At 46.4% G+C, this 15,471-nt stretch overlaps 1 protein-coding gene across 3 annotated transcripts in view; it reads left to right on the top strand.

The window, feature by feature from the left end:
* Positions 1-15,471, top strand: part of LOC139264616 (cilia- and flagella-associated protein 69-like) — a 206,062-nt gene that overhangs the window by 184,991 nt on the left and 5,600 nt on the right. For all 3 annotated transcript variants that reach the window (XM_070881352.1, XM_070881354.1, XM_070881353.1), the window contains 2 exons: positions 906-992; positions 7,716-7,820. In XM_070881352.1, coding sequence (XP_070737453.1) covers positions 906-992; positions 7,716-7,820 — 192 coding nt within the window. The remainder of the gene's footprint in view (positions 1-905; positions 993-7,715; positions 7,821-15,471) is intronic.

Raw genomic sequence — 15,471 nt, 5'->3', positions numbered from 1 at the left:
GATGCTGAGATGAATCTTCAACCGCTTTACCGTTTCCATTACAAGTTTCTTGAGCCTCCTCTGAGTGCGTGTGCCTAATTAATGCTGAATCTTACAGCAATTTTGTGTTGGAGTCTGATGAAGTCCATTGAAATTCATTTCACATCAGACCCTTACAGCCAACAGCCAGATTCTCATCCCCTCAGTCTGGAGTGGAATTAAACGTAGTCTTTAGAGCAGCACTCGAAACTCATCATCATCATAGGCTGTCATGTATATACATGCTGTTTGTAGCCACCAGATGATGTCATTGTTGGAGGTCACTGAGCAGCACGCACATGGTGCTGCTCTGGTATAAAAGGCCAGCCATTTTGTGAGTCAGGCACTTTGGGCCGTAATAAAGCAGAGCCAAGGTTGTCCCTTGTTCAGTTAAACAGTACTCAGTTTGTACCTTTATTGAATACATAACATAGCCGGTCCCTCGAAACAAGGATGACTTGCTTCCACGCCAAAAAAGGATGAGTTCACAGGTGTTTCAATGAAGGACCTAATATTCCAGATCCCGAACTACATCCTGAAGGGTGGAAGATGCCTGTGCGTGGATTTTTTTAACGTGTGGTGGCCGTTGCACACCAGCCACAACACGGGCTTGACAGACCGAGGTCTTGGTCCAGTGGCAAGGGTTAACCAAGACGACCGGATCAAATTACTGCACTACTCAGTACTTGAGTCTACTTGTACTTCTATAATGAATCTAGTGACTACTGACATCTAAGAGAGAATACTTTCAATGAATGCTGCTTACAAAGCAATACTAAAACTGACTCTTGTGAATGTTGTTTAGAGCCTGTGTAATATGTAGAACTTTACATCTTTTCAGTTCCTAACTATTTTTCTGGTGTCATTTAACTTTCTGTTTTTCGAAGATACAACAGAACCACAGACCAAGAGAACTATCCATGAAATCATGGAAGGACTATGTGGCTAGGACATCAAACTATGAGACCTTGAAGGCAAGGATTGTTTTATTTAGTGAAACAAATATCATTGTAATATATTTACTTTATTTTAAAAAAGTGACTCTCCCATTTGTATTGTCTTCATTATCCGTTGCATTGAACTGTGTTGAAATTAGAAACTCAGTGTGCACTCTCTTGCTTTAATTCATTACTTCCAAAGAACCTAAAACTGTGGAACTTATTACCTCACTTTTATTTTCAAACTTTTAAAATATCATCTTGACATCGCTTAGTCAATGATTTGCTTCATCTTTTTTCAGGGGAAATTCCATGATCCACTGCTCCCAGTTGAGCCACTGCTCTTAGAAGGATTGAGGGTTAGAGATAGTTTCCCACAGGGATTGCACTGTAAAGTCCTGTCCCCTCAGTACAGATTCACACGAGGCATGTAGCGAAGTCAAGGTCACTCTGGACCTGCACCTTTATTTCACAGCTCTGGAATGCTGCACTTGCCTGAGACCTGTCCTTATATACATGTCTCTTGCAAGTGCACCCCTGGTGGTAAGGTATGCTGGTGGTTACAGGTCATATCTTATTACAGTCATGTATAGCATGTTAGGATACAGTTATATATAATAACGTAAGATACATGACATCACCCTCCCCCAAGGTCTTATTGGCTTTATAGGTTCAGTCTCTCAGGTGGTCTACGCTCTCGCGTGGAGCGTCTGAGTTGTGGTTCAGTTGTTTGCCTTGGTGTCTGTTTTTCTTTGGGTGTGGTTCCTGGTATCTCGCCTGGGCTGTCTGTTTCGTTTGGTGTGATTGTTGTTGACTCGCCTGGGCTGTCTGTTGGGATTGCCCTTTCCTCAGGTTGTTCCCTCTGTCTGTCCACCAGGTGTGGTGCGAGTTCCACATTGTAGTCTGCCTCTGGTTCCGCAGTGTTGTCTGCTTTTGACTTGGTCTACATGCCATTGTCCATTTGTACTACCAGTAGCCTGTTTCCTTCCTTGCCCGTTACTGTCCCTGCAAGCCATTTGGGACCCCTGCCATAATTTAGTACAAACACTTTGTCCCCTATCTCATTCCATCTCCCCCTCAAATTTCTGTCATGGTACTCAGTCAGCTTACGGCGCTTTGCCTCAACGATTTTGTGCATGTCTGGGAGGATTAATGAGAGCCTTGTTTTTAAAGTCCTTTTCATCAACAGTTGCGCGGGGGGGGATCCCAGTCAATGAGTGCGGACGAGATCTGTATGCCAGCAGCAGTCGTGACAGGCGACCCTGCAGCGTGGGACCTTGGATTTTAAGCATGCCTTGTTTAATGATTTGCACTGCTCTCTCCGCCTGGCCGTTGACGTGATTTATGCCATGGTCAATTATAAAGTCTTGGAATTCTGTGCTGGTGAAGCACGGACCATTGTCACTGACCAATATGTCAGTGATTCCATGTGTTGCAAACATGGTTGCGAGGCTCTCCACAGTGGTGGAGGTTGTGCTCGAGTTTAAAATGGTGCATTCGATCCACTTTGAAAATGCAACTACAACTACGAGGAACATTTTGCCCATGAATGGGCCCGCATAGTCAACGTGCACCCGCGACCACGGTTTGGTAGGCCAGGGCCTCAGTGGAGCCTCCCTGGGGGCATTGCTGAGTTGGGCACAAATGATGCACCTTCGGATGCAGAGCTCCAAGTCCGCTTCAATGCCAGGCCACCAGACGTGGGATCTGGCTATGGCCTTCATGAGAACGATCCCCGGGTGCTCGCGGAAGAGCTCCCGGACAAATGCCTCTCTGCCTCGCAGAGGCATGACTACTCGGCTGCCCCACATCAGGCAGTCTGCTTGTACTGATAGCTCATGCCTGTGAAAGGGTTTTAATTCCTCGGGGCAGGCATCGCGAGCCTCTGCCCAGTCACCGGTTAGGACACATCTTTTTACTAAGGATAACGTGGGGTCGCTGCCCGTCCAGGCTCTGATTTGGCGAGCCGTCATGGGCGAATCTGTGGACTCAAAGGCATTGATTGCCATGACTATCTCACAGTCCTGTTCGTCAGACCCTTCCGTGGTCGCCAGGGATAGCCTGCTGAGCACGTCGGCACAGTTGTCTGTGCCTTATGGTATAGTCGTAGGACGCCAGCATGAGTGCCCACCGTTGAATTCGCGCCGAGGCGTTGGCGTTTATTGCCTTGCTCTCGGATAGGAGGGACGTGAGGGGCTTGTGGTCGGTTTCTAACGCGAACTTGGCCCCGAAAAGGTATTGGTGCATCTTTTTGACACCGTACACGCACGCGAGCGCCTCCTTCTCTACCATTCCGTACCCGTGCTCCGCTCGCGAAAGTGACCTGGAGGCATAAGCTATGGGTTGTAATTTGCCCGCACTATTGACATGTTGCAAAATGCACCCGACCCCATACGCTGTGAGAATTGGCTTTTTACCTGGATCAAAGAAAGTCAAAACACTGTTGGAACACAGAAGGTTGCGTGCCTTATTGAAGGCGCGTTCCTGGGCGTCCCCCCAAAACCAATAGCACCTCTTCCTGAGTAGCACGTAGAGAGGCTCCAGCAGCGTGCTTAAGTTCTGCATAAAGTTCCCAAAGTAATTGAGTAGCCCGAGAAAGGCGCGCAGTTCTGAGACATTCCGGGGCCTGGGTGCCAGGCGAATTGCTTCTGTTTTGGACTCTGTTGGGCGGATTCCATCAGCGGCAATCCTTCTGCCCAAAAATTCAACCTCGGGTGCGAGAAACAGGCACCTGGATTTCTTGACTCGCAGGTCTACCAGATCCAACCGCTTTAGTACTTCCTCCAAATTACGGAGATGGGAGTCGGTGTCCCTGCCCGTGATAAGTATGTCGTCTTGAAATACAACCGTCCCCGGATGGACTTGAGCAGACGCTCCATGTTGCGCTGGATTATGGCAGCTGCCGACCTGATACCGAATGGGCATCGATTGTACATGAAAAGGCCTCGATGTGTGTTGATGGTGGTGAGTAGCTTGGATTCCTCGGTCAATTCTTGCGTCATATACGCAGATGTGAGGTCTAGTTTTGAGAAAAGTTTACCTCCAGCCAATGTGGCAAATAAGTCCTCCGCTCTGGGCAGCGGGTACTGGTCCTGTAGGGAGACTCTGTTTATGGTAGATTTGTCGTCCCCACAGATTCGTACGGATCCATCAGGCTTCATGACTGGGACGATGGGACTTGCCCAGTCGCTAAATTCCACAGGTGATATAATGCCTTCCCGCAGAAGCCTGTCGAGTTCGTGTTCAATCTTTTCCCTCATCACATAGGGTACAGCTCTGGCCTTGTGATGGACCGGTCTAGCATCCTGTGTGATGTAGATTTTGACTTTGGCCCCTTTGAATGTGCCCACACCTGGCTGAAAGAGATGTTCAAATCGCTTTATAACTGTTGAGCAGGAGGTCCGTTCCTCTAATGACATGGCATGGACATCATCCCATTTCCAGTTTAGTTTTGCCAGCCAGCTTTTCCCCAGCAGTGCTGGGGGGTCTCCAGGGACAATCCACAGGGGAAGTCGGTTCACTGTCCCTTTGTGTGTGACAGAGAGCATGGCGCTGCCGAGGACTGGTACGATTTCTTTGGTATAGGTCCTTAGTTTGGTGTCGACCCTTGTGAGTTTTGGTCTGTCTCTTTTATGCGGCCACAGTTGTTCAAATTGTTGAGCGCCCATGAGAGATTGACTCGCTCCCGTATCCAGCTCCATGTTGACAGATATCCCGTTGAGTAGGACCCTCATCATTATCGGAGGCGTCCTGTTGTAGGAGCAGCGGCCATTGATCGTGTTGACCCGCTGTACATCGGTGTCCCGGGTACTGTCCGCTTTCCGACCCATCCGATTCGTATACCAGCCGAGCTGCCGTTATTTTGCACATGCGGGCCAAATGCCCTGTATATTCACAATTTCTGCAACCAGCCTGCTGAAATCGACATCCCCTTGACGAGTGCCCACCCCCACACCTCCAGCACAGACCTGTTCCATTGTTCAAAGTGTTCCTAAAGAATGAGCTGCGTCTGGCTGATCTCTCTTGAGCTTCTCTCAGTTTGTAGTTGATTGCTCACATTGTGGGTTGATGAGGTGTGAACGGTATTTCCTGTGGCCCTTGATGGCTTCTGCCTGCTGTCGAGAGCCTGTCTCCCAATTTTGTCTGTGTGTGGGGGTAGCAGCTTGTTTAGTGCTGTTCCGATATTTCTTTAGTTGTCATACCTGCATTGTAAATCAACCTCGTTTCTTCTTCCCCTACCAAGAATGTCTTTGAAACAGTGCTGCTGCCTCTAAGATCATGTTCTTGGTCTCTATGAGCTTTCGGAATATGCCTGCGTGGCCTATTCCTTCAATGAAAAAGTCTCTCAGCATTTCTCTCCTCAGTTCATCGGAGAACTCACATAAACTAGCCAACCTCCGAAGTTCCGCCACGAAGTCGGGTATGCTCTGGCCCACACAGCGTCTGTAGTTGTAGAACCTGTGTCTGGCCGTGTGTAGGCTGCTCGCTGGCTTCAGGTGGTCTCTTACCAGTATGCTCAATTCTTCAAACGACTTGCTTGCTGGTTTCTCGGGTGCCAACAGATCCTTCATTAACGTGTATGTTTTCGAGCCACAGCTCGTCAAGAGATGGGCTCTTCTCTTGTCTGCCTTATCGTCGCCTAACCGGTCTTTGGTTACAAAGCTTTGCTGGAGCCTTTCTATAAAGTCCTCCCAATTGTCTCCCGCAGTGTACTTTTCATCTGATCCGTTGTTCGCCATTCTGTGGATTCTGTAATCCCGTAACTCGTCGCCACTGTAAAGTCCTGTCCCCTCAGTACAGATTCACACGAGGCATGTAGTGAAGTCAAGGTCACTCTGGACCTGCACCTTTATTTCACAGCTCTGGAATGCTGCACTTGCCTGAGACCTGTCCTTATATACCTGTCTCTTGCAAGTGCACCCCTGGTGGTAAGGTTTGCTGGTGGGTACAGGTCATATCTTATTATAGTCATGTATAGCATGTTAGGATACAGTTATATATAATAATGTAAGATACATGACATGCACGATCGCGAAATCAACCATGTTCATGACCTGTATTATGGGCCTTGTCCCTTTACCTTAGTTTCATTGGGCTGGACTTTCGAGGCGGTAATGGCAGTGGGGTGGTAAAGTTTGCGCCCGGGAACAGTTTGCACCTCAGTCAGCAAAATTCGCCAGCTGAAGCATGTGGGGCGGAGCGCTAAGGGAGGCGTTGCACACTTTTCTTAGGGCACTAGGCCGGCTGAGCAAGTGAAAATCCCCGAGCTAAGCAGTCGGCCTCGAAGTGCTCGAAAAGAGGCTTGGGGAGAGAAATCAACACCAAAAACATTCCCAATAAATAACTCACCCCACCACAACATAAATCGCAAAAAATAAACAATCACACTTACCTGAGGTCGACATTACTTACCTCACTGCAGTCACTACAGCTCGGACCACCCACTTTCACTGGCGGTCCCAGCACAAAACTCTAGAGCGCTATAAGAACAACAACTGCAATAACTTGTACTTATATAGTGCCTTTAATGTAGTGAAACGTCCCAAGGCGCTTCACAGGAGTATTACGCGAAAAACAATTGACACCAAGCCGCTTAAGTAGAAAATAGAATGGTGCTTGGTCACAGAGGTAGGCTTTAAGAAGCATCTTGAAGGAGGAAAGAGAGGTAGAGAGGCAGAGAGCTTTAGGCAGGGAGTTCCAGAGCTTGGGGTCTGGACAACAGAAGGCACGGCCACCAATGGTTGAGTGATTACAATCAAGGATGCTCAGGAGGGCAGAATTAAAGGAGCACAGACATCTCGGGGTGGGTTGTGGGGCTGGAGGAGTTTATAGAGTTAGGGAGGAACAAGGCCATTGAAGGATTTGAAAATAAGGATGAGAATTTTGAAATTGAGGCATTTCTTAACCAGAAGCCAATGTAGGTAAGCGAGCACAGGTGTGATAGGTGAGCGGTCTTGGTGCGAGATAGGACACGGGCAGCCGAGTTTTGGATCACCTCTAGCTTACGTAGGGTAGAACGTGGGTGGCCAGCTAGGAGTGTGTTGGAATAGTCAAGTCTAGAGGTAACAAAGGTATAGATGAGGGCTTCAGCAACGGATGAGCTGAGGCAAGGGCGGAGACGGGTGATGTTAGGGAGGTGGAAATAGGCGGTCTTAATTATGCTGCGGATATGTGATCAAAAGCTCATTTCAGGGTCAAAGATGACACCAAGGTTGTGAACAGTCTGGTTCAGCCTCAGACAGAAGTTGGGGAGAGGGATGGAGCCAGTGGTTCGGGAACGGAGCTTGTGGCTGGGACTGAAAACAATGGCTTCGGTCTTCCCAATATTCAATTGGAGAAATTTTCTGCTCATCCAGAACTGGATGTCGGACAAGCAGTCTGACATTTTAGAGACTGGAGGGGTCGGCAGGGCGGAAGTCAAAAATCGAGCCGGAGTCACAACCAGGGGCGTTGCACACAGGCTCGCCTCTTCTGGGAGGTAATGTGCCGCACTCTCCGAAACCGGTACTGAAAATCCCAGCGGACGCTGAAAGCTGGCCGCCCGCCCGGAGGACCTTACTGCTGCCATTGCCGCCCCTCTGGGGCAAAAACAAAAACAGCAACAAGCCGAAAATCCAGTCCTAAATTTCAAATAAATTTTGTATAGCAGAAGTACCTTTTGATACAGCAAGTTAATAATTACATTTGTTTTAAAGAATGATTCTTGCATTTCTAATAACTTTTATTAATAACATTTGAGTTGATTCTTTCTGTGTTTAGGAAGCGAAAATGCTTCAAGAGCAGACCATAGAATTTTCGAGGCTCTATGTTAACAAAGAGGACACCATTTTCCACCAGCCTGAAATTGCAGGTTTACACACAACTGTAAGTAATTCCCACACATGCTAACAACCGTTGGCAGTTAGCAATATGAGTTCCAAGGTGCAGTTTAGTAATCTATTACTTTCCTTACATTATGTATCACTGTTCATTATCATTTTCATGAGTATAATGGGGGGATATTGTTTCATGAGTTATACCAGATTAATGGACGTTTAGTACTCATAACTCATCAGAAAAATAGGCTTTTGTATCAGCTTTCTACCTGTTTATCAACCTATCCAGTTCTCTGGTTGGGTTTTGTACTGGAACCTGAAGTATCCACCAGTTCACATTAAAATATATTAAAATTACCCATCAAATGACAGTATTTAGAAACATAGAAACATAGAAAATAGGTGCAGGAGTAGGCCATTTGGCCCTTCAAGCCTGCACCGCCATTCAATAAGATCATGGCTGATCATTCCCTCAGTACCCCTTTCCTGCTTTCTCTCCATACCCCTTGATCCCCTTAGCCGTAAGGGCCATATCTAACTCCCTCTTAAATATATCCAATGAACTAGCATCAACAACTCTCTGCGGCAGGGAATTCCATAGGTTAACAACTCTCTGAGTGAAGAAGTTTCTCCTCATCTCAGTCCAAATGGCCTACCCCTTATCCTAAGACTACGTCCCCTGGTTCTGGACTTCCCCAACATCGGGAACATTCTTCCCACATCTAACCTGTCCAGTCCTGTCAGAATCTTACACGTTTCTATGAGATCCCCTCTCGTCCTTCTAAACTCCAGTGAATAAAGGCCCAGTTGATCCAGTCTCTCCTCATATGACAGTCCAGCCATCCCTGGAATCCATCTGATGAACCTTCGCTGCACTCCCTCAATAGCAAGAACGTCCTTCCTCAGATTAGGAGACCAAAACTGAACACAATATTCCAGGTGAGGCCTCACTAAAGCCCTGTACAACAGCAGTAAGACCTCCCTGCTCCTGTATTCAAATCCCCTAGCTATAATGATGCCTTATTCACCGCCTGCTGTACCTGCATGCCCACTTTCAGTGACGGATGAACCATGACCCCCAGGTCTCGTTGCACCTCCCCTTTTCCTAATTTGTCACCATTCAGATAATATTCTGCATTCGTGTTTTTGCCCCCAAAGTGAATAACCTCACATTTATCCACATCTGACATGTATTTGCCCACTCGCCTAACCTATCCAAGTCACCCTGCAGCCTCTTAGCGTCCTCCTCACAGCTCATAACCCAGTTTAGTGTTATCAGCAAACTTGCAGATATTACACTCAATTCCATCATCTAAATCATTAATATATATTGTAAAGAGCTGGGGTCCCAGCACTGAGCCCTGCGGCACTCCACTAGTCACTGCATGCCATTCTGAAAAGGACCCATTTATCCCGACTCTCTGCTTCCTGTCTGCCAACCAGTTCTCTATCCACGTCAGTACATTACTTTGATTTTGCACACCAATCTCTTGTGTGGCACCTTGTCAAAAGCCTTTTGAAAGTCCAAATACACCACATCCACTGGTTCTCCCTTGTCCACTCTACTAGTTACATCCTCAAAAAATTCTAGAAGATTTGTCAAGCATGATTTCCCTTTCATAAATCCATGCTGACTTGGACCAATCCTATCACTGCTTTCCAAATGTGCTGCTATTTCATCCTTAATGATTGATTCCAACATTTTCCCCACTACTGATGTCAGGCTAACCAGTCTATAATTACCCATTTTTTCTCTCCCTCCTTTTTTAAAAAGTGGTGTTACATTAGCAACCCTCCAGTCCATAGGAACTGATCCAGAGTCGATAGACTGCTGGAAAATTATCACCAATGCATCCACTATTTCTAGGGCCACTTCCTTAAGTACTCTGGGATGTAGACTATCAGGTCCTGGGGATTTATCGGCCTTCAATCTCGTCAATTTCCCGAACACAATTTCCCGCTTAATAAGGATATCCTTCAAATCCTCCTTCGGTCCCCAGTACATCCGGAAGGTTATTTGTGTCTTTCTTTGAGAAGACCGAACCGAAGTACTTGTTCAATTGGTCTGCTATTTCTTTGTTCCCCATTATAAATTCACCCGAATCCGACTGCAAGGGACCTATGTTTGTCTTCACTAATCTTTTTCTCTTCACATATCTATTGAAGCATTTGCAGTCAGTTTTTACATTTCCGGCAAGCTTCCTCTCGTACTCTCTTTTCCCCCTCTTAATTAAACCCTTTGTCCTCCTCTGCTGAATTCTAAATTTCTCCCAGTCCTCCGGTTTGCTGCTTTTTCTGGCTAATCTGTATGCCTCTTCCTTGGATTTAACACTATCCTTAATTTCTCTTGTTAGCCACGGTTGAGCCACCTTTCCCGTTTTATTTTTACTCCAGACAGGGATGTGCAATTGTTGAAGTTCATCCATATGATCTTTAAAGGTTTGCCATTGCCTATCCACCGTCAACCCTTTAAGTATCATTTGCCAGTCTAATCTAGCCAATTCGCGCCTCATACCGTCAAAGTTACCTTTCCTTAAGTTCAGGACCCTAGTTTCCGAATTAACTTTGTCACTCTCCATCTTAATAAAGAATTCTACCATATTATGGTCACTCTTCCCCAAGGGGCCTCGCACAACAAGATTGCTAATTAGTCCCTTCTCATTACACACCACCCAGTCTAGGATGGCCAGCTCTCTGGTTGGTTCCTCGATATATTGGTCTAGAAAACCATCCCTAATACACTCCAGGAAATCCTTCTCCACCGCATTGCTACCAGTTAGGTTAGCCCAATCAATATGTAGATTAAAGTCGCCCATGATAACTGCTGTACCTTTATTACACACATCCCTTATTTCTTGTTTGATGCTGTCCCCAACCTCACTACTACTATTTGGTGGCCTGTACACAACACCCACTAGCGTTTTCTGCCCTTTGGTATTCCATAGCTCCACCCATACCGATTCCACATCATCCAAGCTAATGTCCCTCCTTACAATTGCATTAATTTCTCCTTTACCAGCAACGCCACCCCGTCTCCTTTTCCTTTCTGTCTATCCTTCCTAAATGCTGAATACCCTTGGATGTTGAGTTCCCAGCCTTAGTCACCCTGGAGCCATGTCTCCGTGATGCCAATCACATCGTATCCGTTAACTGCTATCTGCACAGTTAATTCATCCACCTTATTCCGAATACTCCTCGCATTGAGGCACAGAGCCTTCAGGCTTGTCTTTTTAACACACTTTGACCCTTTAGAATTTTGCTGTAAAGTGGCCCTTTTGTTTTTTGCCTTGGGTTTCTCTGCCCTCCACTTTTACTATTCTCCTTTCTAGCTTTTGCTTCTGTCTCCATTTTATTTCCCTCTGTCTCCCTGCATAGGTTCCCATCTCCCTGCCATATTAGTTTAACTCCTCCCAAACAGCACTAGCAAAGTTCTGGGAGCCGAAATTGCCCCTTTCTATAAGAGCCATGACCGCCTCAAAGAGACGGCCACGGATCGATAAGGACTCACCACTTGATCAGCGCAGAGGGGGCGACATTTTGAAAATTGCCCTGCATTATTTTTGGAGTGGTCTACAGGACCGCTCTGGCCATCTTCCCAATCCATCGGGCAAACGCCGACCCCTTACCGACCAGTGGCAACCCCCTTTCCGCCCCGCTGTGGTCACGTCACGTCACGTCATGACTTAATGTCACCATGGCAAATTTCGACCTTAGTTAATTCAGCGCTGGGTCCTAAGCACGCCAGTGAAACCCAGCGTGCAAGCAGACTGACAGAAGCGCTGTCAGCACCTCTTAAAAGGACATCTTTCAGGTAAGTTTGCATTGGAGCTTTAGGACTGGGCCTTTTTGATTTTATTGAAGTAGTAGCTTGCTGCAATACATGTTAGAAGTTTTTTTAAGTGTGTAGAGACCGGTGCTGGACGCTTGCAAGGCCTTGGATGGTAAAGGAAGGCCTCTGAGAAGTATTCAGCAGGTCAGGCAACATCCGTGGAAAGAGAAACAGAATTAACGTCTCAGGTCGAGATGCTGCCTGAACTGCTGAATATTTCCAGCATTTTATGCTGTCATTTCAGATTTACAGCATCAGCTCGCAGAGGGAAGAGAAAGAAGCCAAAGAGGAGGAAGCTGAAAAGGAGAAAGCCGAAGGAAGGAGGAAACTCAGACAGCCCCTTTCTAGCCAGGATATCTGGGATGGAATCATCCACCTACGGTTCCAGTGACCAGAACTCCAATTCCCCTTTCAGCATTTGTCCCACACCTTACCTTCCCTCCATTACTGACCATCTCAGTGTCTTCTTAGCCACAATTCTGAAATAAAAGCCACCACAAAGCAAACTTTACAATCCAATTTTATACATCTATCCATCCAATATGACATCAGAAAATCAACTTATCACCCTTATGCATTTCCTTAGTGACTGTCTTGGGTGTGCCTTTGCCTATCCTTGTGATGTCACACAGTGCTACCCCAGTGGATGCAGCATGGCTGGTGGAAGGCAGCGACTTTCAGTAGCAGACACTGCAAATGATCTTGCTGGTCGACCTTGAGGAGCTGGTGGCTGGGAGTGTGAAATCGAGTGACGTTGTTTCTTCTTCACTCTCCTCTCGCTCTTTTTGGACAACCATTGGGTGGGCATGCTGCATTTCTTGGGTGTGTGAAATGAGGTAGACACAAGGGTGGAGTTGTGGTGAGGGAAAGGTGGGAAAGCAAGAGGTGCATGCCAGAAGGAGGATAACGTATGAGGATACCAACATCTTGTATCCTTTCTACCCCGTCACTGGCCAAGGGCTAAGCCATGCCCCTGCCAAGAATGGCCTCCACTGTCTCCTCCAAGGGAGTACGGTGAGGCTAGAAATGGGAGATGTGCCTCGTGATTAGTACAGATTGTTGGTAGGTGAGTGATTGGGGAGGGGAGGTGTCGTGCATTGAGCAGTGTGTGAGGATAATGATTAAGTTGGTAGGAGACGGCTTTTGAAGATGCATTTACTCACCTTGACCAGTGGTCTGAGATCATGAATTTGCTTTGGACACTGGAGCCAGGTGGTGGGGGCAACACTGCTGGCAGTGATGGCCTTGATGATGTGGTCCCACATCGTTCTTTCTGTAGGGCCTCCTGACCCCTGTGGGTAGAGGACTTCTCTTACAGTGTTGACCCCCTGTACAAAGCTGGAGTGCTGCATGCGAGACCCTGGGTATCCCTCGGTGGATACTGAGCACACAACACGCAGGGGAACTTGCTGAGCCACTTGTGTTGGTGCTGAAGCACTTTTCACATTTTTTGACGTACGGAAAGGAATTTAGGTAATGCTTTTTTTAAAAGCAGTATGGGCTAAAAAATGCATTTTTCCACTTGATTTTAATTTCTATTAGTTATGAACGCATTGCCCCTTTAATTCATAGCCCTTTTAATTGTCCACAATTCACTGCGAACTTCACAGCCTCGCTCTCAGAGGCTGTAAGAAGCTGCAATGCCACATCAGGACGGGAACTTCAGGTCGGATGTCCCCACTAACACCACCAGGAGGGCGTTACACTGTAAGTTAGCGCTGGGGTAAAAATCTTTAGATGCCAGCACGAATTTTTGCCCAGTAGCGCTGCAGCCATTTTCAGCAGGCGTAAACCCGAGGGTACGGTGAGATCGGCAGGTTTTTGTCGATGTCCAATTTCTAGGTCCTAGTCTCTAAAAGTGGCCAAAAGGGGAGGTGGTGTGAGAAATTGAATATATGATGCTGGGATAATAAGGGATGCTCCTCTGCAGTAGCTTGAAGGCATATTGCTGTTACACAGTTGAAGACGTTTTGCTCAAATATAGTATATCCTATGCCTCATCTAGAATACTTAATATTGGATAGTAAAGATGGGAAAATGCCTCTCCAACAATATTCATCTTGAGGACAACAAAACTTCACGCAAAATATTAATTTTCATGGTATGAGCATTTAAACTATATAGGGGTTGAAATTCAGTACCTCCATTTTTGAGGCTGTGTCACTACCCGAGTGCTGATTTTACCATCAGGCATTAGGTGCAGGCTCAAACTGCCAAATTCAGTTTTTATGCCCAAAGATGAGAGAGCAGCGCTAAAATGTGGCGTTGCATGCTCATCCTCGGGCGGGAGCTCAGGAAGTCTACTGAATTTCCTGACTGGAGTCTGCTGCCATGCTAGAAAAATACGGGAAGCAAAAAAGAACCAGAACTTCTCCGATCCACACACACACTTCCCCACTCTTAAAACTAATGAAAACATGCAGAAATAAATACAGAGAAAAACTTTCTTTCTGGGCGATTCCGCCCGAGATCCACTCTTTAACAACAACTTTTTCCTGGCTGTACAGCCGCCTGCTGGTACGGCAGCTGTACAAAGCAAATATCGTCACAGAGGCATCAAGGAAGCGTTGCACACTGGATGATGCCACCACATGGATGGCGTTAGCCAGCTCAGCATTGCCTCTTGGTGCCTTTGCCAAAGAGCCGACTCAATTTAGGTCGAGGCGTCAACGCCGCATTACCAATGACAGTAGGCCTTTGCCGCCCATTTGCCGCCTACCACTGGCGGTAACGGGCAGCGTACAAAATCCAATTTCGACTCCATAAAATTGATGGACAGGAACAGACCAACTGGCCCATTGAGCCTGACACATACAGTCGTATTGTAACTAAGCATTATGACACCTAATGTTCCCCACTAATCAGCAGCCATGTAATCACCTGGAAGAGGTCAAAAAAAATTAAAACAAAACCCTAGGCCAATTCAAGGAAAAGGAATTCTGGGAAACTACTCACCAATCCTAGAAAGCGAACAATCGAGTTCTAGGAAACCTCAATGACCATGAGGCACATATCCCAACGTCCCACTTGTGCAGTGATATCAGCCTTAACCAGGAAACGTCCAGCACCCTTTTAAATGCTTGCAATGAATCAGCACTCTGTACATGCTGACAACTTTTTTCAAAGATCGATGACACCAAAAAGAAAGACCTCCTGACATCTAAACTAGTCATATGCTTATGTAACTTATATGTATATCTCCTTCTGCCTTGCTGATCTAATTCAAATTGTCTATCTACAAGGACATAGTCTAGTCCTTTTGTTATTTTAAATATCTCAATCAAACCTCCCTGAAGGCTACCCTCTTCTAGTGTAAAAACTGACTGGTTCGCTAAACCTGTTGTGATAACTAAGGACTTCTAAACTATCAATCTAGAGACCTTCCTGTGAACCTTTTCCAGGGCTTCGATGTCACCCACCATGTGGGGGTACCAAAACTGGACACAGTATTATATATGAAGCCTAGCTAATATCTTGTACAAGGAGACTGTAGTGCTTTTTATTTTATATTGATCATTCTAGCTATACATCCTATGCTCCCTTTGGTTTTGCTGTAGCGCTGTGGCACTGGTCATGAATCTTTAGAGACACATGCACCATTACACTTTTGTCTCTTTCCCGCGTAAGAGACTTTAGTTGGAACCCTTCATGGTATATGTATACTTGCCAATGACCCTACACATGTGCATGGCTACATTTATCTACCTTAAGTGGTGTTAGCTAGCCCATTCCCCCATCACATCTGATAGTAGTCTTTTGTTTCTTGTCCAAGCTTCTAAGACTAGCACAAATCTTTGTGTCATTCATAATTGTTCCAGTTTTGACAAAGCGGCCAAACCTGAAACACTAACTGGTCTGTTCTTTCCACAGA

The sequence above is a fragment of the Pristiophorus japonicus genome, chromosome 5 (genome assembly GCF_044704955.1).
Source record: "Pristiophorus japonicus isolate sPriJap1 chromosome 5, sPriJap1.hap1, whole genome shotgun sequence".
Taxonomy (NCBI): Eukaryota; Metazoa; Chordata; class Chondrichthyes; family Pristiophoridae; genus Pristiophorus; species Pristiophorus japonicus.
The sequence above is the reverse complement of the archived record's forward strand: the minus strand, read 5'-3'. Positions and strand labels throughout refer to the sequence as shown.